General features: G+C 40.5%; 1 protein-coding gene across 4 annotated transcripts in view; it reads left to right on the top strand.

Annotated features, from left to right (window-relative positions):
* Positions 1-2,669: 2,669 nt before the first annotated feature.
* Positions 2,670-23,810, top strand: part of TBC1D9 (TBC1 domain family member 9) — a 44,082-nt gene continuing 22,941 nt past the window's right edge. For 3 of the 4 annotated variants that reach the window (XR_009274645.1, XM_058803087.1, XM_058803086.1), the window contains exons 1-6: positions 2,670-2,887; positions 16,299-16,409; positions 18,869-18,987; positions 20,582-20,810; positions 21,740-22,001; positions 23,102-23,309. Coding sequence is in view for 3 of the 4 variants with exons in the window: in XM_058803087.1 (XP_058659070.1) it covers positions 2,761-2,887; positions 16,299-16,409; positions 18,869-18,987; positions 20,582-20,810; positions 21,740-22,001; positions 23,102-23,309 (1,056 nt within the window). In the remaining variant the exon portion in view is untranslated. Of the gene's footprint in view, positions 2,888-12,731; positions 12,854-16,298; positions 16,410-18,868; positions 18,988-20,581; positions 20,811-21,739; positions 22,002-23,101; positions 23,310-23,810 lie in introns of those variants that run through there. The other variant, XM_058803088.1, reaches the window with a different exon arrangement.

Below are 23,810 nucleotides of genomic sequence, written 5' to 3'. Positions count from 1 at the left end.
ACTTTCAAAAGAATTCAGCTCTTCATATTTCCGTATCTCAACTAATCTTGGTGCTGTCATATTATTTTCAATAAGCAGGCAAGTGGTAAACAGTTTATTACCCATCATTTACATGTCAAACCAAGCATATTTTATCAGCATTTCAGTAACCATCTAGCTCCTTCATGAACATGCAGCAGAAGTTTTTAAGTGTCAATTCAGACACCAGCTGCCACATAATAATTTTTAAAGTATTTAGTGGCAGAAAGAAACATTGAATAAGAATCCAGGTTCACTGATTGCACTGAAGTTGCATTATGTGTTTCTAATACTTTGTGAGCAAGTACAGAACATCTCAGACACTTAAAACAAACTAGGGAAGATGAAAATAAAACCAAACAGCAGAATAAATTGTGAAATACTTAAGTTGATGATTATTCAACTATACCCCATTTGTCCCAATAAATAACTGCAAATTGACTTAGCTCTGTAAATCCTTTAATACACAGATGTTTAAGTGGACAGACCATTATCTTGGCTTTTACTTGTTTTAGCAGGTAGGCTTATTCCTCATTTTTCATGGAGTGTTGCTTCTCTAAATTATTTCACATCAGATGTGCACTCTGTTTTAGGATAACACAGATGACAAAACCAGAAAAGCAAGGGACATCATGAGAGGGTAAACAAAATTTATTCTGAATTTAAGGATAAACAAACCCAACTACATTATGAGTGGGCAATGTTAATTAAGTCTTATGACACATATCAAAGTATTTAAATTCAGATACTTAGCATAAGCAATTAATGAAGGGATTCTGGGGTAAGTAATTACTGAGTATTAATACTCTTAAAGCCAAATTAAGTCCAGCATTTCTCTGTTGTTATATCCAACATAACTTACATTGTTCCTCAAGAAATTTGTCATCCCCAACTGGTTAAATTACATGAGCATGCAATGAAACCATCAAAATCTTTGAAAGCACCTTCATTCCTTGCCAGTATTTGTTTTCAAACATTCTCACTCCTGTCATGCTAAAGAAGCAGTGCTGAGGAAGCTGTTGGTGAACTGGTTTGGTGACTTCTCATCTGTCTGCTTGCTGGTGGCTCCAGAGGTGCCAAAAGGAAGGTGCATGATGGATTTGGATCACTGAATTTCAGAAAAAGGGCCAATTCTGCTGTTACCAAGATGTATACCTCCTTTTTCCTTCTTTTTTTTCCCTATCATCACACTGAAGCATGGTAGTTGTGCCATTTTTAGGGCACTGCTACATTAAAAAATCAGCTGCCATTAAATGTTTGTTGCCTTTCCTTTTACGTTAGTAACTGGCTCAGCTGCATGTAGTCTCCTAAGGCATGTTCAAAGAGCTGTTTTTCTTCTCAGCTTTATCATTGCCACCTTTGTTATCATAGGAAGTTTATTAACTTCTTTGGAGTTTTCATTCTTAAACTTTTCCTGTTTTCATTCTTAAACCTTTCCTGTTTTCATTCCTCTGGAATATCGCAGATGTTGGAATTCATACCTTTATCTGTATAGTGATGCAGTTTGCACATGTTAAAGCAAGCAGCTCTATTAATTAGCTAGTCAGACTTAACTATGGACTGGTTAGTGTATCACTGAACTTTGTTACAATAACAGAATAATTAATCTGCCCAGTGCTAACAAATACTTCCAGGGTGAGAATACAATTGTTCTTGCACAGTCTTGTGGAAGCAGGTCCTGACAAACAAAGCTTCCTTCTGTTGTGGCAGGGTGAAATCTTTGGTCAATAGAAATAGTAGGGTTGATATCATATGTCTGAATTTTGCCAAATAAATTTTATTTGTAACAACGGATTGTATATAAAATTAACTTGGTCATAACATCTGGGTGTAAAACCAACCCACAGAAAATGGTGGGTTTTGGCCAGCTCATGAAAGCCTGGACTCCACTATAAAGTACAGCCTGCATGAGCAGTTTGTGCCCAGAACGTGGCTTCATGTCGTGTTTGGGGCTTAATTTAGCCTTATCAACGTCTTTAATAAAACAAAGACACATATCTGATCGGAAAGTAACAATTTTATACCTCAAGGGAGGGAGGTCAGCGTGTACAGTCCTTTCCTGACAACTTGGAAACCAAATGGCATTCGGAGCTACAAGGGCAGAAAATGTGTTATCTATACACACTAGTGTTCCCTTTGAGTATGCTTTGTTCTAGGGCTCTTGAGGTTCCCAGAAATTACCCCCGACTTTAGCAGGCGGGGTCTCGCCGGAGCAGAGGGGCGGCATCCCCTCCCTCACCTGCCGTGCTTTGGATGTGCCCAGGACGCGTTTGGCTCTCCGGGGGGAGCGCCTTGCCGGTTCGGGCTCACCGTGTGCGCTCCGGGCAGGGCGGCTCTCGGTGCGCGGCTCCGGCCCTCAGCGTCCCCGCGGAGCGATGCCGGGCGCGGCCCCGCCGCCGCCGCCGCCGTGCCCGTGCCCAGGTGCGGGGCGGGAGGAGCGATCGGCGGCGCGCACGGCGCGGGTGCGCGCCGGTCCCGCGGGTGTTGGGCGAGAGGCAGCGCGGAGGGGCCGGGCCGGCGTTGATGTCACCGCTGCGGCGGGAGCTGCCGCCGCCCCCGGCCGCTGCAGCCGCCCCTCCGCGGCCGGTGGAACGCGGGTAGGCGGCGGGGGCCATGCGGCTGCTGCCTCCGCCCGGTGTCCGCCGGTGCCGCGGCGGCCGGGCATGGTGGCGCCCGGTGCAGGCGGTGCGTGCGTGAGCCAGCCCCCAGCCCGCCGGGCCTGCTTTTGTCCGCGCCGGGAGCATGTGGGTGAACCCCGAGGAGGTGCTGCTGGCCAACGCGCTGTGGGTGACGGAGCGGGCCAACCCCTACTTCATCCTGCAGAGGAGGAAGGGCCACGGCGGCGATGGCGGCGGCGGGGGACTGGCGGGTAAGGGCGGCGGCGGCGGGGCCGGGCGGGGCCCTCGGCGGCTCCCGGGTGCGGGGTCCCTCAGGGCCGGGGTCCCTCAGAGCCGGGGTCCCTCGGGGGCCGGGGCGCGGCTCTCCCCGGTCCCACCGCCCGCCCCAGCCCGGGAATGCGCCGCGGTTCCCACGCGCATTCGGTGTGGGAGCGCACCGGTGACCCACGGCTCCGTGCATCAGGGTGGGACTGCCGCACGCTCTGGGAGAATTTCCTTGCCGAACCTTTAGCACGCGTTCCGTAAAAAGAGGCGGTGTTGTAATTCAGAAATTTACGAAGGAAATAGATTTGCTTCGCCTTGTCCGTATTTTGCAGATGTCCTTGTGAAGTATGTTGCCCAAATGCTTTGTTTCCGATTGCTGGCAGCTGGAGACGTTTGGGTCATACTCATCTAGGTCTTAATAATACTGTGCATGTATGTTCATCGAGGTTTTCCACCCTTTCTTAGGCAACGCAGAGAGATATATGAGATATATGAGATTGGAGATGCAGAACCCAATGGTGTTTCCTCTGGTACTTCTTGAATTGGTACAGAATAATGAAGCTGCTTCTCCTGAAACCTGCACACTGTGCTTCCTTCTGTGCGCACTTCCATGATGATTAGTACTTCAGGCTAAGCAAAATAAACATACGGACTGCATCTGTGTTTGGTTCAAGGTTCTGTACGTGTTTACTGTGAGATTAAGTGTTTCTTCAGACCTTCAATGCTCTACGGACTTGTAAACAGTTCATAATGTAAGCTAAGGCACTGCTGTGAAGTGTGTTTTCATTTCAGACTGCTGAGGCCTCCAGGCAGTGTTGTGTGTTGCTATACTGCCTTGTTCCTGTGTGGGAAATGACCAGCAGCCACTCCACATTGGCCGTACATTTCTACATTTTTTAACAGTCCTTTGAAGTGTGGACAGGATTGACAAACCCATATAAAAAAAAGTGTTTTGCCTCAAAAGTTCATCCTTGCTTTGCTTACTGAAAATTTGTTTTCAGGCTCTCCTTTCATGGATTGCCCCCTGGCCTCATAAGGTCTGAAAAGACATTCTTCTACCTTTCTGACTTTGTTATCTTTGAGTTAGAGATGGTTTTAGAGAGCCATCAGTTTTCCAGTCATTTCTCAGTTATTGTGGAGACAGGTTGAGAGTTTGGGGTTCTGTTCTTCAACCTGCTTGCACAGTGCATGCATACCCAAGTGTTCTTGCAGCTGGATGTGTAATAGTCTGATTGGTGATACCTCTTTACAGATGGAGAATAGACTTCTGGAAGATCTTGTCCTTGTGTGGAAGTAGGATTCATAAATGTGCACTCTTTTTTTATTTCTCTGTGGAGGCCAGAATAAGCCTGCAGCGTTTGTTAGAAGCTCAGAATAGAGAAATAGTTATTTGTTTCTGCCTTTTGGAATTTAAATATTTGAGTGCTGTATCCATTATTTTAGTATGTGAATGAAGTCTGTATAGTCCGGATATGAGTATTATTTAGAAGGCGAAATTCTCCATATATTTTGAAATGGGCTGTCAATGCTCTTACTCTTAGCTCTTTTTAGTGCCTGGAATTGCAGCTGCTGTGGCATTGAGGTGGTAGCCACGAGTCAATTTCCAGGGGTTTTGTTTGTTTCTACCAGAAAAGGGCTGGTAAGAAGTTGTAGCTTTTTCCAGTGTGTTGCCAAAACCATAACGAATCAAACCCCTGTAACTAACTCATTTGTTAGAGTCAGCAGGGTTTAAAGGAACCTATGGGAACTTACCAGACCTTGTGCTGAAAAGACAAGGGTTTGTGACACACAGAAGGTGGGAGAGCAAGGGAGGGATGGATGTAATCTCCAAGCCACTGCCAATGTGACAGGCACAGTAATAAGTGCAACTTAGGTTTAATTTATTTTTTTTTTTCATGGAAATGCTGGAGTTTTCTGCTGGTTCTGTTAACAGCTGTTCTGCCAGTAAAGGGACAAGGAAGGTGGAGAAAGCCAGTGGGTTGCTCTTGGTAGGAAAGACTGATTAAAAGCAAGGTATTGAGGGATCTAGCTGATTCTGAGATAAAGAATGAACATAGTAAACAACATACATAATTTGTAGTAATTACAGCATTTAGGATGACCCTTTGGAAGCTCCCTAGATGACACTGACCTTGTGACAAGGGTGGAGTTTACCTGGTCAAAAGTAAACAGGGAAAAAAAAGAACTTTGGGTGTGGTAGGTTGCATTTTTTTTTTCTCCTTTATTAGTGACATAATACTGAAATTTGGTCAGATATAATCTAATAAGTTAGCCACCCATGAATATGGTATAAAATTTAGCTTAGTTGCTCTGTGGGAAACTAACTTACATGTCCTTGAAGTTGACTAGAAATATTGTATACAAGATGTTTAACTGTGCTAGGGATGATCTCAATTCATATTTGCAAGAGAGGATGTAAATACAGCTGTCCTTTTTTTGTGTGATCTAATTTTTGCTGACTTACACTCCCTCATTATTGACTCTTGAAGTCATTTGTCTTGAATTGTAGAGTGGGAATTGACTTTCAGATTGATGGGACTGTGGGTAAGATGGCATTAGATGGCTGCACCATGTAACTTAAGCAATGGCTAGACGACAAAAAGCATTGATTCTCTGGCATTGCCCTCAAATCTGGGTTTGCCATGAAGCTGTCATCGCCAAACTGATCAGGGCTAAGTGTACTGCCCCTCTCTCCATCTGTGAATGTGGCAAACTTCTTTTGGTGTGTCAGTCTAAGGCCAAGTATTTTATGTAGCCTTGGGGGTGGGTGCAAGTGCTTCCTGTTGGCTTTGTGTTGGAGCAGAACAACAGTGCTGGAGTTCTCTGTTCTCCTGGATCCACTCTGAGTGCCTCAGTGCTTTGCAGGAAAAGGACTGTCAGTCACTTTGGGGGAAGGGGTGGAAAATCTGGTGTTCTCCTCTTGGACTTGGTTTATGCAGCAGTTGAACAGAGAAACTCTTATTTAAATACCTGTTTGGACATTGGAGACCTTTTCTCAGCTGTATTGTATTGTAACAAGCTAGGAGAATGATGGTGACCTCTTAATGTGTCAGGGCAGCGCTGATTAGTGAGTCCATAGCAGTAATCTCTGCTAACAAGGTGCATTAGATCAGTGGTTTACTTCAGAGATAGAGCTTTCCTCATAAGCAGTGTGGATCCATTTTTATACTGAATCAGGGTCTGGACCCATTTAAGTTATTGTGTCACTGTCATTACTGGTCACATCAGTGGGGCTTTTCTTCGTAATTGTGCCTTAATTGAAGGGCTGTTTGGATTTTATTTTCCTTTTTAACAAGGATAAAATAGAAAGGATTTTAAATTGGATTTTAAATTGGATTTTCATAGCTGTTCTGCAAACTCACATTATCTTGCATCACTGCATTAATCTTTCAGGACAAGACCAAAAAATGTACTTTTCTGCTTTAAAGGTATTTGATGGTTGATGAGCTTTTTCTGTAATTAAATTGTTTCATGCCTTCCACATAATGCCATGGTCAGGAGTTTCATCTTCCTTTAGTTCACCAACAGGGAAAAAAGTATTTTCTTTCCTCATATTCTTCTTGCTTCTCTGGGCAGCCAGGTCCTTTGGCCTGTATGACATAATTCCTTCTTCAGAGGAATGTGGTGTATTTATTTCCACAGCAGCCTGCATCATCTGTTGTTGTGTGCAATCTGTAGCAGAGGCATTTGGACAGAACACAGACCCAGATCTCTGCCATCATTTGGGCACTGTGCCCTCTGGGACAGTATTACTTTATGGATGTAAAGATCTTGAACATGCCATAAACCTTTTAAACAACTAAAAGGTAATGTGTTAAGTATATCTTGCATTCAGATGCAACGAATAGGTTTAAAAATGCCTCTGCTATACTGTGATAACGTTTGCCAGACTACTTCAAGACATTACAGTAAGGAATTATTGCACCTGGTAATGGGTGGCAGAGCAATGAATTCACTTGGAGCTTACAGGAGGAGACCCTGAGGTGTGGTACAGTCAGCTGGTGGCTGCTGTGCTCCTTTTGCCTGTGTACACCAGTGTGTGTGAAGCAGAGGTTAAATTCCAAGTGACTTTGTTTAAATGTTATTGTGAGATCTCTGAATCCCAAGGGAAGTAAGTTGTTCTTAGCAAGAACTGTTTTAGAAGTGAATTCCTTTGCAGGCAGGGTATCTGTACTTACAGCTGGGACAGTGCCTGTGTGAGAGATGCAGGAGGAGCTGTAAGTCCATGCCATGTTGCCAAGAATGATTCAAATGTTTCAGCAGAAGAGAGCAGATGGAAATGTGCTGACTTCTGGTGATAAAAGGATCTGATGAAATACTACTTCTCCCCAAATATTTTTGCAAAAGGAGTTGTCATTTAATTTCCACACTGGAAAGGCAAAAAGGAGAGGTTCTGAGCTCGGCTGGCTGATATGACATATCAATGTCAGATCTAATATAATTTTTAATGCTGTGACAGTGTTCTAAATTGAAAAGCTTTTCTGCAGCCTGGCTGGACAGCACAATTAGTATTTCACATTTGGAGCTGAGATTCTGTCTTGCGCACAGCCTCTCAGTTCAGAGAGTTGAGGAAGAGATTACTTGAAAACTTGTTTATGCTTAAGACTCAGAAAAGCTTTTGGCCAGTTGATCATCTGCCTGAACAAAGTATGGTCCATGTTTTAACAAAGTTGTCACTTTCTGCCTTTGTTGACTCAAGCAGTTGGGGTTTTGCATGTCAGACTTGCATGAGTACAAAGCATGTGCTCTCTGATACTTGAAATACAGTGTTTATGAGAATGGATGCAGTTAGCATAATGGGTAAGGGTGGTCCGCCTATCCAGCAGCTTTCTGTGATTGTTTTGGCACACAGAGTGGAAGCTGGTCTCTCTTGCTCTGCTTTCCTTTCTCAGTACATCGAATCTGCTCTGATTCTCTGAGCTGCTCCTTAGGCTCTGCTGTGGGTGTGTTTGCTTCCCCACACCAGTCCATTTCCACTTCAAGGAACCTGCAGATGTCTAGGGCTGAGTTGGTGTTTGATTCCCCACACTGACTCACAGTCATTCTGTTGAATTCCCAGATGCTTTTCCTGGTTCCTCACTTCCTGCCTAATACTTCTCTGCATCTCCAGCTCTTCTGTTGGCACTAGAGACAACATCTCCAGTGCCTGAGATGTAGCTTTGCTTCTCCCTCTAATATTTCTTGGTCAAAGACTTTCCTTGCACAGTAATTTACCTCCGACACTGTGAGCAGTGTGGCCTCTCCAGGCTGCTGAGCTGAGCTGCCTTTTGCCATCTTTGCCCTTGAAATCATGTTACTGTTTGACACGTGGAATTCCAGGGTGGCCTGCTCCTTTTCCTGAGATCTCTGTAGGAAACTGTGTTGGAAGTGTTGCACAGGATCACAAGATAGTAACCAGTCAGTCTAGGCCACTGACTGATTTTCTGCATTATACCAGAGTTTGTATTGCTTACAGGGTTTTTGTTATTGTTCTTTGGTCCTTCACTGAAAGGGGTAGATGTAGCACTTCTTCACATCAGTTTCCATATTTCCATTACTGCATCCTGATCAATGTTGATATTCAGAAATTACATTTGCATTTTGACTTTAAATCTGGTGCTTAGGTGATCTTAGGTTCTAGAGGGCTTCTTCCAAATCTTCCCATTTGTTTTCTTTCCAAAAGAAAGGTTGTGTTTTCTATGCTGGATTTGTGATTTTTTTTTTCCCCCTGAAGTTTCCAGGTAGGGGTGTTTGAATTTCTACCACAGCAGTAATCTTGATTTCACCAGTACATTTTTAATGTTTTGGATTTTATTGTTCTTTCCTCATAATCTGTCTTGTTCTTCCCCTCTGTTTTTTCCAGTATTTTATCAGCCAGAGTTATTGGGATCTTCCATTCAGCATTGCTCATTTCCCTGGTAAAGTGCCTCCTGTGATAGCTATTGAAATCTGATTTATCTGCAGGTGTCCAATCAGAACTGTGAAAATTTAAAATTCTCTATTTCTGAAGCTATTGCTTCTTTTCAGATTTAGCTTGTATTTCAACATGCTTCAGGTCTGCTCCTTTGAGTTCAAGCTGAGTTTACTGTGCCCCCTTCAGTCCTCAAACTAGATTCAGTTTACAGTAATTTTTCTTAGGTTAGGAGTGATGTTTGGAGGTTTTTTCTGTTTTGTTGTTGTTGTTTTTTCTTAATTTGCTCATACTTACTTGATTTATTCTTTCATCTTACACAGTTTATCTGAATCTTATGTTGGTGCAGATTCAGATTTAAATTTTCCTGTTGGATGAAATTTATTAAATTTGCTTATGCTCCTGTGACAAAATGGGATACTTTAAAATAATTAGTTGTGAGTGAAGTTCAGTGACTTCTCTGCTGTTTTGATACTTGATTATGCTTTTCCTAAGTGTTTTTTACAAACTTACGAGTAATTGTTTATATCACACCTGGAAGGCATTTGATAACTTCATCTATATTTTTCTCACCATTTTCCCTTAATTTCATAAAGTCTGGTGTGATTGATATGTAGTATAAATTTTTTTCAGTAGTGTGAGATAAGTTGTTTGGGGTTTTGTCAAAATACCAGTTTTCTCAGTGCTGTAAGCCTTCACATACTTGTAACTGTGGCATGTCCTGTCAGTGCTCATCTCTTTCTGTGAGCTCCAGTTTAGCAGAAGTTACAAAATGTTGAAAAAGCTGAAAGTCTAAACCCAACCAGATTTAGGTTCAAGTTAAGATACAGATTTTTTACAGGGTTGGTCATGAGTTGTTTGGACACCTTAACAAGTACAGCTGATAGCTTTTAAATTAACACATTTGGAGATAAGCTGATTCAATCACAATTGTTAAACTTGAAGGGTGGACGAAAGCTTTATTGTTTCTTGCTGCTTTATCTCTTGGTAATCAGGCCAGATATCACACCAGCCCTTCCCAAGCTTTTTCTTTAAGTATTGGTGGTTAGTTTTTCAGTCTTCTCTCATTTGTGTTCATCAGCTTGAAGACAGAGAAGGTAACTACTGGTTTTGCTGCTTTTCTCACTAAATGTCAGTAGAGTGACAATTCTTCCTCAGAAGCAGTCTCACGGAACATGTTTGAAAACTCCTGTGCAAATAAAAGGGTGGCTGGACAAATCTATAGAACTATGTTGGTCAGAAAAGAGAGCAGCAAAGGCAGGCATCGGGGAAAACTTAACCAATCCTATGAATTCCTTCTTAATTATTTAAGAAATATATATAATTATTAATTTATTATTTCATTAAAGAATATTAATTGTTGTAAGTCCAGAGGAAGAATTTTGTTTTCTTGATGCTACATGAGATGCCCATATAGGGCACATGGGAAGACAGTTAGAAAGTAAGTCTTTAGAGGTCATTTGACCTTGATTTATATGAATGAACACCTGTTAAAAAAGTGTAGCCCTTCATGAAGTTTTAAGGGCAATGTTGTGGGTATTATTGCCAGTAGTGGAAGTTTAAGACTCGGTTATTTTTGTGTGGTCTGTAATATTTTCAATTTATATAGGCATTCCTGTGAAATTAAATCAAGTAGCATTGACCCTCCCTTTGAAAAGGATTTGTCCATAGTATTGCCCATGGAGTTCAGGCTGTTGCTCTAGGTCGAGTTTTGACAGACAAGTAATGGGATGATCTCATCCTGTAATAAAAAATGAGAGAGCTAATAATATAAACTGCCTTGAGAAAGAGTGGAAGAGTGAGGATTCATTATCCTTAGTATGAAAAACAATACCTAGTGCTGTATGCTTCAGTTATGTGTTGTTAGGAGTTCTTGTTTTTATAGCTTAGGAAGCAACACTCCAATTTTAGGAAGAGTTTATTCATTGTCCATTAAATCAATATAAAACTGAATGCTCAGGGTGTAAATAAGATTTAAATCAACCCTATTGATTAGAGCTTTCTTAAAGATCAGCTGACATCTACAATCGGAAGAGGTGCCGTGGGTGTTTCAGGTTTATGAGCAGAGCTCATTATGTGTCCATCTTACTTTGCTGGAAAGACGAGTCATCAGCATGCTTTAAATACTGAGGGCCTTTTAAGCAGTATGTGTTTGATTCAGTGTTGGAATGTCACAGTGCCTGTTTTGAAAAGGTCCTGCTTGTGACACATGTGACATTCCAAGTTTTCCTGGTTGTGCTGTTGGGCTCCTTCACAAACAGGCTGCTGACATCCATGAGACTCTTTGAGTGACAGCTCATGAGCCTGGCTCTGAGAGTCACCTGTATTATATCTCAGCTCTTTTGCAGGGTATTATTTTCTATTTACTCTTAATGCTAAAAACATGTGTGCTCTTTGTTTATACATTTTGAGATAAAGATCTCCAAACAAAAGGTATTTTGAGGTGTGGATTCATGTGCACCTGGAAGGAGGATGAGACAGGGCAGGGCTCTTGTCCCTGTGAAGAGCCATGTGAATAACACACATTTTGCACTCTGGCAAACTGGGGAAGGGAGGGCCCAGCAGTCAGTGGCACCAGGGCATCCTTCAGCTCGAGGCAAAGGGTGACACATGTTGCCTGTGTCACTGAATGGATGTGTCACAGCTCCCTGGTGTGTGCTGAAAGCACCTCTACTCTGAGGTTTGAAATTGCTAGGAAGCACCACTGTCTGTTACTATCCCAAGCTTTTTGGTGCTTGCTGTGCAAGACAGCCAAGGCTGCTGGTAGTTCTTAAGCTTTGAAGTGCCATTATTTATTATAATTCATTGGCATCAGTGTTTTAATAAGGTACACTAGAGGTAATATATAATCCAGATCCTTACTTTTGAATATGTAATCCAATTTAATTTGAGCAGGTAAAACACAAAAGCTCTCAATTATAATACTGCTGTGAGGGGGACTGTAGAAGGGTGATAAAGACTACTCAGTCTTTGTGGTTTTAATGACAATGTGGCTTTCTGTGGAAGAGGGTTACTGTTTGTCATAAGAAAATCCTTTGCTAATAAAGAGTTTGTTCATGTGTACACTGCATAAACTTGCTTTTCCTTTAAAAACACAGGTAATTGATGTTTTACAAAGACATTTGCAAGTTATTATGAAAGAAAAGAAAGAGAGAAATATTCCTGCGGCAAATATCTGTGTCATGAATATCCAACTAGTCACAGATATTGCGACTTAGGGCAGGTGTTTGAGTCATGTACTCTGAGGTGTGCATGCTTAAAGTGTACCAGGTTGGTTCTGCAGGTGATCACCTGATTTCATTGCTGTTTGTGGGTAGTTTGTAATCAGTCTGGACTGTAAGTCATCTGAATACTGGTCTCTGAGGAGCAAGGACTGCAGTGGTGCTTGGAAGAATCTCATCTGGCTGAAGCTGTTGGCTTAGTTTTCAAACCAAGATGACCTGTCTTTCTGAAAAATGCCCTTTGGTGAGATAGGAATGATTTGTGAAGGGGGTCTGTGTTATGGAGGAGGTCAGGCTTCATGTGGTCTTAATCCCTTGTAGCAAAAACAACAGGTTGAAAATTGGTTGTGGTTGGAAGGATGCAAGTAGAGCACATCATACATTAATTAATGAATATAAACGACTAATCTGTACTTTCTGCAAGGGTTATAGGCTCCCCCTCCAGCTTCTGACTAAATATGAGCCACCACTGAATGTGGTCAGGTAAGTAAAATGCAGTGTGATTTCTTCCTTCTGCACAAAGTGCATTGGGTAACTGAACCTCTCTTCCAGTAATTCCCTCTGGTGCATTGTATGTCCTTCCAGTAACATGATGCAAGAGCAATTGCCCAGGCCCTCAGCCAACTGTGGCTTTGTATTCCCTGCTTCCAAATACTACATATCATTATTTTTCCTCTGCTAATGCCTGTGTTTTACAGAAAAGAAAGAGAATACTGATCAATCTTCTGGACCTTCACTTTAGAATTCAAGATTGCAAAAGAGGAACCTGACTTTATTGAAAAGTTGTATCAAGCAAAGTGAAGGCATTATGCCTCCCTTTTCCCCTCCTGCCCCATGTATAGGTATGGTTGCTCTGGAAATTTGGCATGTGTGTGAGGGGACTGTTTGTCCCCTCATGGTTACTTACCCAGTGAGGTGGTAGAGGCATCATCCCTTGAAGAATTTAAAAAAAGACTGGATGTGGCACTTGCTGCCATGATCTAGCTGAACAGTTAGAACATCGGCTGGACTAGATGATCTTATAGGTCTCTTCCAGTCTTGAAAATTCTGTGATTCTGTGATTCTGTGAGTGCCTTTAGGACTGGGGCTCCCATCAATTAGCCAGATGCTAATCCTACAAATTACACCGTGTGCTTTAAATAAAACTTGTCTCATGAAAACCTCTTGCTTCAACAAGGGCTTGTAGATCTAGTATTCTTACATTGGAAATTTCTCCCCTTAGTTCATTATGCAGTCAGAAACCTGATGAAATAATGGGAAAAAATTTGCAGTCAGTATAGTCATGCGATTTGATGCCTGGGTAATTCACTGGCTCTTGCCCAAGGGCCAGTCTGATATAAGGAATATGATTCTTGGTTGCCTGTTCTGTTTCTATAGAAACTCAGTTACTTAATCATGTCTGAAAAGGTACTTGCTACGTGAAGAATTCATGAGCTAATGAACAGTATTAAAATTCTCTTAATTTTTTTAAAATTTTCATTTCTACTTCATGTAGAAAATCCTCAAACAGATTATCAGTATGAACTGCTGTGATTTCATTCTGGTTGCATCACATGTCTGCATTGCAAAAAAACCCAACAAACAACAAATACCCAAACCCAAAGCAACCAACACTGATCTAACAACACAAAAAGGAATAGAACAGTTCATGAAGGAGAGCAGGCAGGCCCAGCTGCATGATTGCACGAGTTTTCATGTGATAAAAACACATGCTTTTTTTTAATATCACACATATCATCTGTCAGAACAGCTATTGCATGATACAAGTAAATGTTACTGATAAACTGTCAGTTGCAGTTAGCTTGCTAAGTGCGGATTTGAATTTCCCTGTGATGTTCTGGAGTTCTGTCAGATTTCTTCCTTTGACCTCGCTACATGGTTATTTTTTCAATTTGTTTACTGAAAAGCCCCTGAACAACTCCTACTTACTGCACCATTGGAGAGTATTCTTTGTTTTCTTTTCTTTTCCAACTTGCCATGTGTTTTTTCAGTCCCTGCTGGCTTCTCTCTTTTGTTGGTGTTTGGTTTTTTTTTTTTTTCATAGTGCTCTTCATATTTCTTAAATACATTGCTCTGTCTTATAGTGTTTGTTGGCACAGGGCGATGTTCATCTCCTCTCTACCATATCCAGGGGAGAAGAAAGTAGGATGGGAAGTTCCTTTGAACCTAATGTTGCTGTACAAGTCAGTTGGTTTATTCTGATTTTCTAGTCTTACCTGCCTATCTCAGGTTTTACAGCACTCCAAGAACTAGGGGCAGAATTGTTTGGCAGGACCACCCATATGCTAATGAATTTGGAAATACAGCAGGAGGAAAGAAACAAGCGTGTTTTTAAAGAATACAGGGAATGAGCAGTGTTTCTGTATCTCAGAACAGATTGCATTTGGCCAGCATACAACTTTATTTAGATATTACATCATGCCTGTTGCATATTTATTACTGTCAGTAGTCATGTGAAGCTGAAAAGCAAAAAGAAAATATTCCTGCTGTATTTGCAGCAAACCCAGCTAATGAACAAAGTGCAGTGTCTGCTTGGTCCCCACTTTAGCTGAGCAGTACTGGCGGCTTTGTGCTGTACCTTGGTTGAAGTGACATGTGCTTTCTGGGCCAGGGCCATACTGCATTTGTGAAGCTCAGATGGAGAGGAAAAAAATAATTAAAGGCACATTTTAACCTACCTCATTCTCCCGAGTTTGAACGGAGCCAGGGTGTATCTAGAAGGGCTGGTGGAGAGTTGTTCAGAGGAAGCTTGTCAGTGTACAGCCAGTAATCAAAATGTGAGAGAGATGAGGGGCAATGAAAGCTAGTGAGACAAATGCACGCTGGGGTATTTTACAGTCATGTTTTGTGTTTGTGTCCTGTAATTGTCAGATAGCTTTGGAGCACACCTTACCAATGGCCTGATGTGCCCAGACTTGTTTCTCATGTCTTGCCTAACTCTTGCATTAAGAAGTGGTGCATGTTAATTCATTGAGCATAAAGAGATTACAGTTGATCCAACATGAGAAGATCTGTATAAAACAAAATGCAAATAAAAGAGATAGAATGGGAGAAGTACAAAATCACTGCTAGGTGGGGCATTTCTTAGTATCAGTTTCAGATCACATTTGAGGGATCTACTGAGACGGAACAAGGGTACTGCTTTTATATCTTTATGATGCACAGCACAAATCTGAAGAAACAGCAAGGGAAGCAGTATTGCATATACCAGTTTCAGCAGAGAAGAACTAATAAAACTATGACAGTAAAAGTTTAACACATGAGAGTTGAAAGGAGAAGAGAACTTCTAACAGGAGAGTTTTAAAATGCTTTTGGTTCATGCAGTTTATTTTGGCTATTTGAAAAAAACCTCTAATTTCTGCCCTAATAAATATTTTCACAAAAAATCTCTGAAAATTCATCCATTTGTTGTTTATGTATTTCAAATTTTTTTTTTCCCGAACAATTTTCTGAGAACTTCAACATGAAAATTTAAATCTGACATTGCTGCAGGGGAGATGAAAATTCTTTGTGGAAGTGAAAAACGGGAAAACTTTTATGCAGTTTTAAAAAAAACTATGTAAAAAACCCTCTCTTCTTGCAGAGAGTTTGGGAGGGTAGAGTTTTGTTTTATGTGTGGTTTATTATAAAAATAGGATCTAGAAATTTTGGAAGTAGAGTTAGGAATTATTGGTAGCTGTTGGTATGCGATTGTTGGTGGTTCTCTCAGTAGCAAAGAATTTTCAGTGCTACTTCTGGAAAACAGTATGGCTTTGTCTTTCCTCAGTATCCTTTCATCTGAAAAACAGCTTGACTCTTAAGGCATTTTAATCCTTCCTACCCTAAATAATCAGCTGTTAAGTAGCAGAATTATTTTTGCTGGAAGTCTTTAGTTTTACCTAGCTGACATTCAAGTTTTGAACCCTTATAGGATGTATTGTCTGGGACTTCTTGTTGGTGTTGGAGGAGGGTTTGTAGTTGGTAGGTTTTTTACTGCTCAGCGTTCCAGCAGTGTATGAAACACAGGAGAAAACAAAATAACTTTTAAACATGAATTTGTAACACAGCTACCTTCTGCTTTGCTTCAATTTGCCTGTCTTTATGCTAGCATTGATGTACATTAAAGAGTTGAAGTCTTGTTTAAGCTGAAGATGTTTCCCTGTTAAATCATTCTCCCTCTTTACAGCCTGAGACAAGAAGCGCGAGGATGAATATGTAGATCTGGGTTTTGCTGTGGAGGGTCAAATGGAATGGGGAGGGGCTGCAGAGCCCTCTCCTGTGTATTCATCAGAATTTCCTCTCCTGCAGGTCTCCTTGTGGGTACTCTTGATGTTGTGCTGGACTCCAGTGCCAGAGTGGCACCATATCGAATCCTCTACCAAGCACCAGACTCCTTGGTCTACTGGACCATTGCCTGTGGTAAGGACAAATGCACTGATGTGGGTTTTTATTCTTCCTGGACTCTGTCACATAACATAATAGAGAGCATCCTTCCTGCTGAGCACAGTCCTGTCAGGACAAATAAATGGGTCAGAAGGAAAACCTGCTGTAGTGCTGAAATTCAGTGGCACTGGAGTTTCTGCTAGTCAGACTTGGAATGCTAGCATGGGAGAGTGTGTTAACCACAATGACTGAATGCAAACAGAAATGGAGCAGGGATGGAACATTATTTTTTCCTACTTTTCTTCTCCCAAAGGTGTTCCTAGACCAGCAGTACCCATTCCTCCTCCTTGCATGCTCTTCTCCATGGCCAGGGCTCACTCCTAGAGCACCTCTGAAGTGAGCATTCCTGGGTGAGAGAATGGTGGGAGGAACACCTGAATTATAGCACCCCAGTTACCCACGCAGGGCACCTGGCTTCCCTTGCAGTGGTAACCAGGAAGAAAATGCAGCACCAGCACTCACACAAACACTGAACAGCAAACAGTGAGACATTTCCTGTCTGCTCCAGGATAAATACCAGCTAGATCCCAGGGATGCCCTGCTTCCTGGATGTTTATTTCAGACACTGTGTGGTCTTTCTATGTATGATGTACTTAGAAGTCAGCAAGATGGTAGCTAGGTTAAAGTTAACTATAGAACTCTATGTTCTTACACAGATGCAACAACTTTTAAGAGCTTTGGTCTTTAATGCTCCAACTTGGACAGATCTGGTTATGGTCCCATAATAAATAAATGTACCATACATGTAGAAATGTATGGTGCTGCTGAACTGTGAGAATTTTGTTGTTCTTCTGAGAAAGATATTGTGGATTTTATGTAGAAGTACTCTGTCTTCATTTAGGCTAGTATTAATAAACATGCTCTTCAATTCTGAATCTTAGCCCTAATTGAAATTGCTAATATAGTTAATTTATATATCTGTGATTTCTGTTTGTGGAGTATTTCTTAAATGTTCGGTCTCCTAATACCTGGTTGATAGTTTAGTTGTTTTGATCAAATTAAAAGACTGCATTGGTGTAGTCTTGTCACTTGACTTGAGGGGAATAGTGTGGATCTTGCAGGGAGATAAAATTTTACAGAGAGCAAATAATTTATCTGTGCAACCTTGAAGCTGAGCAGCCCAGTGTTCCCTAAGGCTCTGTGCTGTGGTTATTTTATGAATTTGCAACTAAGCAATTCTTTCTGAACTGATCAAGGGTTGTTGAAATTATACAGGTTACTAAGGGCTTTGGCTGCTTTTAGCTGTGCAACTCTCATTTGTTCTGCACTGTTCTCTAAGGGTAGACTGTTGGTTGTTTGGTACTTGTAATCTGTTTTTACAGAAGTTTGTCTTTTTCTCCTGCCTTCAGTAAAGAAACAATCTCCATCTTCAGTAAGTAGCTGTACAGAGCGACTTGAAGAAATGCGATTGTTTTGTGATTTGTTTGTGATGTTTGGTCTTGCTCAGTGCAAGAGTATTCTGAGGATGAAAGCAATCCAGGGGGGTTTGTCTGTTCTAAAATGACTGTTAGACAGATTTGGATGTGAAATGTCTTGGATATTAACACTACTGATCTGGGCCCTGTGAGGATTCTGGCTGGTGAATCTGAAGCCTTATGGCTCTGGAGAGAAGCCTTGTGAACAGCCCTTTCTCCAGTGCAGGGTTGAGTTAAAGGTGTCACAGCTTAGAGTTCTGTTTATTGAATTATACAGGAGAATTTTTATTTACTTTTCAAGAACAGTTGATGGTCTGGGAATGCAAAATGCTGTACACAATCAGCCTTTCATATTGTAGTAGCACTTCTGTGTCCCATGCCAGTGTCCCTCCCAGTGTGCTGTGCTCAGTTGAAGGTGAAAATGGTGCTATATTAAGTTCTGTTTGGAAGTGAACAACTTTTTTAGATCCTTCTCCACCTATAAAGTTAATTCTTCTAACAGTGGCTTTGTGTGTTTTTCAGTTATAGAACTGCTGTAAACAGGTTTTTTGTGATAATGGTAATTATATGCATTTTCATGCAAGTTGCTATGTTGCAGCTATTTTCATTTTTATTTCCTGCCACTCTTGAGGGCTCTGTATTATGAAGTGCAGTGTTTTATCTGTTAAATTTGGTTTCTTCCCCTTTCCTGAGAGTCAGAGTTACTGAATAATTTACCTTAAAGGCCAGTGTTGGTAAAATGGTGAATACTTTTAATATGCTAAGATAGGTAAAAACTTTCCAGCAATAGTGATAAAATAACCTGTAATTTAAAACATTGCAGCAAGTATGTATTTTAGCCCTGAACAAAGAGAAAGACCTTGCCTGTCATGATGAATTGTTGAGAAGTGGGGTGTAGGTTTTGGGCTGATTGTGTGGTCTGCTGTAGGGGAGACTGGGAATTAAAGGGACATTGACACTAGTGAATTATTTGTTTTGTGACTTTTGGTTTGTTTGTTTGTTTGTTTGTTTTTTATATAGGTTGCTCGAGGAAGGAAATCACTGAACACTGGGAATGGCTGGAACAGAATTTGTTGCAAACTCTTTCAATCTTTGAAAATGAGAATGACATAAATACATTTGTCAGAGGAAAAATACAGGTAGTGTATTAATTACTGCAGTTGTTGTTAGTGATAAATATGACTGGGGAAAGAAAAATGATGTGAATTTGAAATAAATTGGAGCTGGTAGTTCCCAGGCTGCTCTGCCTTTTTGAAGGACTACCAGATGCTAAGTAGCAACATGTGTGTAAAAATCAGGGAAACTGGGAATAGTGCATGTAGCTTAGAACAGTGTGATTTTAAAAGAAAACCATATAAATATATAGGCAGGTCTTAAGGCATTGCAAGTTCTAAAATTAATTGCACTGTCTTAAACTTTGACAGTTGTCTGTGCTACTGTTTTTCCATTGCAAGGCTTAATTTTAACTTTTTTCATGCACTCATAATGTCTCCTCCCCCTCTTCTGTGCAGTTAAGTCCTGTAGTATTGGTATTTGCACTCCGTATAGGTGTTAGGGTTGCTGGTTCATTGATTTGTTTCCTTGGTGGCAAGTGGGAGTGTTGATTTTCACAGAATTTCTTTTTCTCTTTGTAGGTCAAATAATAACTATACTGGCAAAAAGTACTTTTTTTGTACTAAGACTTATCTAAAAATACATACTTTTTTCAAAGATTGTAAGAAGAATTGCTGTATTTATTGGTGTGTGTTCAAAGTATTGGCTTTGTCTCATTCCTCTTTTAACATTTTGTATCATATGTCAGCTCTCTTAAAAATCCTACAGTTGCTTGTGTTTCCTCAGTGAATCAGGCATGAGTGCTATAGATGGTCATGGAAATACCTTATATGTGTGTTTTGAAATATAATCCTTAAGGAAATTGTTGCTTCTTAGATTTGGATCAATACTAAATGTGAACGATGTTTCTCTGTCTTATACTCTGCTCTTCGTGTAAATATGGAGCAAGTTGAAGGCAAAAAGTCACAAAAAAGGCAAAAATTTTATAACTTTTATATAAAAGACAATAGAGATTGGGAAAATAAGCAAATAAAACAGAGTATAGAACAGAAGGAACCGTAGTCTTTAAAAATATCAAAAAACATCTTTTGACCTGTTGCCTCTTCAAATTTCATGAGGGTCATCTGCACGTGAAAGTGGGAAATTTTTTCCACTCTATTAGTAAGTCTGATTGAAGATTTTTTTTTTCTTCTTTCTTCTCCCCCCCCCCTTTTTTTGCTCTTTTATGCTCAAGGTCCAATAAGAGGGGTCATAGAAGTAATATAAAATTTTCTGTAAAGAACAACAGTTCCTTTTTTTCTTCCCTTCAGAAAAATGTCATGTGAAATCCTGTGTCTGTTTCCCCAGGAAGAAAGAGGAAAATACTGCAGGCCATGGGTGCTTCACGGGGCTGTTAGGAGTGTTTGAGTTAGGTTGGATAATTTAAAACAAGGCATTGGCAAGGGGGTTGGTGTTTGGTTGCTGTTGACATGGGCACAGCAGGGAGTAAGGCCATCAGAAAGAAAACCTTGAATAAAGTGAATAACTACACAAGCCAAAGAGTGAGCAGAACAATAAGAGCTCCCTGAACGACTTCCTTGGCAATGCAGTAACTATTGTGGCCTGGATGGCAGTGGGAATTAGGGTATCTGATAGCCCACGGCCACTAACAGGATGTGTTCTGGTTTTATTCCCTGTCAGGGCATCATTGCTGAGTACAACAAGATCAATGGCATCAAGGAGGATGACGACACTGAAAAATTCAAGGAAGCCATAGTGAAATTTCACAAGCTGTTTGGGATGCCAGAGGAAGAGAAATTAGTGAACTACTACTCCTGCAGTTACTGGAAGGGAAAGGTTCCCCGGCAGGGCTGGGTGTATCTCAGCATCAATCACCTCTGCTTTTACTCTTTTCTCATGGGCAGGGAAGGTATGTTAGCAGTGGAATGGTAATTTGTGCATCTCACAATGGTTAGGAAATCTCCTGTAGCTTGTTTCTTTTCACGTACTGATCACTGAGGGTACAAAGACTGCTGAGGAAAGGAGAAGCAGGGAGCAATTCCCTGATTTGTCACACTGTTTAACTGGGTGCTTGTTCCCTTGTTTGTTTGGTCTTTCTCAAAGTAGTTCTCTGTAAAAAGGAAATAGGGACAAGATCACACCAGTTCTGACTTTCTTTTCTGCTCTTGCACAATCCTCACGTACTACTCTGGCAGACTTTGCAACCTTAAATCACACATCTATATTTGTTCAACACCAGAACATCAAAAAGGTTTCAGAGGAGACCCAGAATAAAGAACTGCTTAGTGTGGATGCAACCAGTCTGCTCTGCAGGGAGTTAATTCAAGGCACAGTGGAGTTGAGCAATTCAGCACTATTTTTGGTTATGGGCAAGGGATCACTCTTGGGATTTAGCCCCTGCTTTAAGGACACCATCTGTATTGGTCCTGGGAGAAAAGCTTAGGTTCTGTGTGGCTGTAATATTTGAAACTTTTTGCTGTATAAAAATAAGACAAGCCTGTCTGATGTGTTCAGACTGTGTTTCTTTGCTTCCATAGGAAAAGGAGATCAGAGTCTGAGCTAGTGCAGTGACAATGATAAGTCATGTTAGCTTACCTGGCCTTGCAATGCTTGTGTGGTGTTCTAAATAAAGTAAATGATATTTAAACTCTTTTATCTCCTGTTTGTCAGGTGACAGTGGTTTGTTTGTACAAACGTGATCTATTTATGCTGTGCTCCCAACTTTTCAGGGTGCTAGAAAAAGTCAGTTGAATGCATTTTATAGGACGAAGAAGCTAAAAGCTCCTGAATATGCTCATTTTTGTACTGAACCTTGTTTTTTTGTTTGCTCCTGTTCAGCAAAGTTAGTTATCCGTTGGGTTGATATCACTCAGCTTGAGAAGAATGCTACGCTGCTCTTCCCTGACATGATCAAAGTGAGCACGAGGTCAAGTGAACATTTCTTCTCAGTATTCCTTAACATCAGTGAGACATTTAAACTGATGGAACAGCTTGCCAATATAGCCATGCGACAGCTTTTGGACAATGAAGGATTTGAACAGGACAGGTCATTGCCCAAACTGAAAAAGAAATCCCCCAAAAAAGTGTCTGCTCTAAAGCGGTACGTAGCATTGCCTCTTACTCATTTGTTCCTCCCCAGTCCTTGTACTTGCAGGATTTTGTCCAAAAGTTTTCTAATGTTGCGGCCATTTACTGCTACTCCAAAAGAAATTATTGATTCCAGCAGTGGCAAAATGTGAATAATTATTTAAATATAATTACTTGGTATCTTGTTGAAATAGGAATACGAGCATGTTGCAGAAATAAGCTTTCTTGAGCCAAATGCTCATTTGTTCAGAATCTGTTTAGTGTATCTCCTGATACTGGCCACATTTTGGTATCTGTTATAAGGCCATTTTATGTCTGTATGGGAAGGTAATAAAGTGATTAATGTGCTGTTAAGAACTATACCTAGTATTCATATTTTATCTTATCACTGGAATTGAGGAATTAGAGTCTAGATTAACAGTTCTGTCTGGAATATAGTTTAGGTAATAGCAATACAGAAATTGACATAAAATTCTAAGGAATGAAAAGTTATCTGAAAAATATTTCTTCTTCTTTTATATCACACTTCAGCTTGTTAGTTTCTTTTTCATTTTTTCTTTATATGTCATTCATGTTAGTGTACCATACAGAATTATAGCCAGTGCTTGTTTATATTTCTCATTATTTAGTGACATCTGACACGCATTGTATCACTTTTGTTTGTCCTTACTGTTGAGTGTTTTGCGCTGAATGCATTATCAAAACTAAGTCTTGAAATTGTTACCAAACTCCAACCTTAAGGATTCCATAATGTTAATAAAAAAGCCTCAAAGAAGCATTTTTTTATTACTATTAGCAAAAAATGGATTCACTGTAGTGAATCCAGAGAGTGCAGCTGAATATGGAAAGCTCACTCAGTCTTTCCTCTCTGAGAAGTGAGGATGAATGTCTGAGTCAGTCATGGCAGACTTTTTTCTCAGGTGGTTTTAGAACCTTCCAACAGTGATGACTGTATCTACACTATAGGCAAATTATTTCCAGCTTTTTGCTGTACACTCCTTGCTTAGCTGAGTTATATGTTGCAGGTAACTTGCAATGATTTGCATAAAATATATCTTAAAATGTATTAATACGTTCCCTAAACTAAGGAAATCTTTCTGTGGGTTTTTTTAGAGATCTTGATGCCAGAGCAAAGAGCGAGAGATACCGCGCATTGTTCCGACTCCCCAAGGATGAGAAATTAGATGGACACACAGACTGTACTCTTTGGACTCCTTTCAACAAAATGCATATTTTGGGTCAGATGTTTGTGTCTACAAACTACATTTGCTTTACTAGTAAAGAAGAGAACTTGTGCAGCCTTATTATCCCTCTTCGAGAGGTAAATACTTGTATTTTTTAATTTATATGGCAATTTAAATAAGCAGTGTCTTATTTAGCTTTGATTTTTTTATTTTGGTGGGGCTTTTGACTATATTTTTTTATTCTTTTTGGAGAAAAGCCTCTTTTCATCCTTTTTATCTCTTGTGAGCATACCATACTGATGTGTTCTAGGTAATATTTAATGACTATCTATCTTAGTTCATGGTTCCTACTACTGAAGCTTGCATGGAATTTTTTCTATCAGTTTTCATAACCCTTGTGAATTCTTCCTCTCTCATATCTTGTATTCTGATTTACAGCCCAATTTTACGTTTTTTGTGCCTCATAGGGAGGAGTGGAGGGTGAAACTTCCTAGAGTGGAAATTCTGTTAAATAATCTGTCAGATAAGATTTACTTTTGTCAGATGTAATAAGATTCATAATCCTAAAGTTTTGAGTTGCCTCTTCACACAGACTTGCAATTGTTTATTCTTGTATGTGGAAAATATTTTGTCTGTAT

This window comes from Ammospiza caudacuta, chromosome 4, assembly GCF_027887145.1.
Source record: "Ammospiza caudacuta isolate bAmmCau1 chromosome 4, bAmmCau1.pri, whole genome shotgun sequence".
Lineage (NCBI taxonomy): Eukaryota > Metazoa > Chordata > Aves > Passeriformes > Passerellidae > Ammospiza > Ammospiza caudacuta.
Note: the sequence above shows the minus strand (reverse complement) of the source record. Positions and strands in the feature narration are given on the sequence as shown.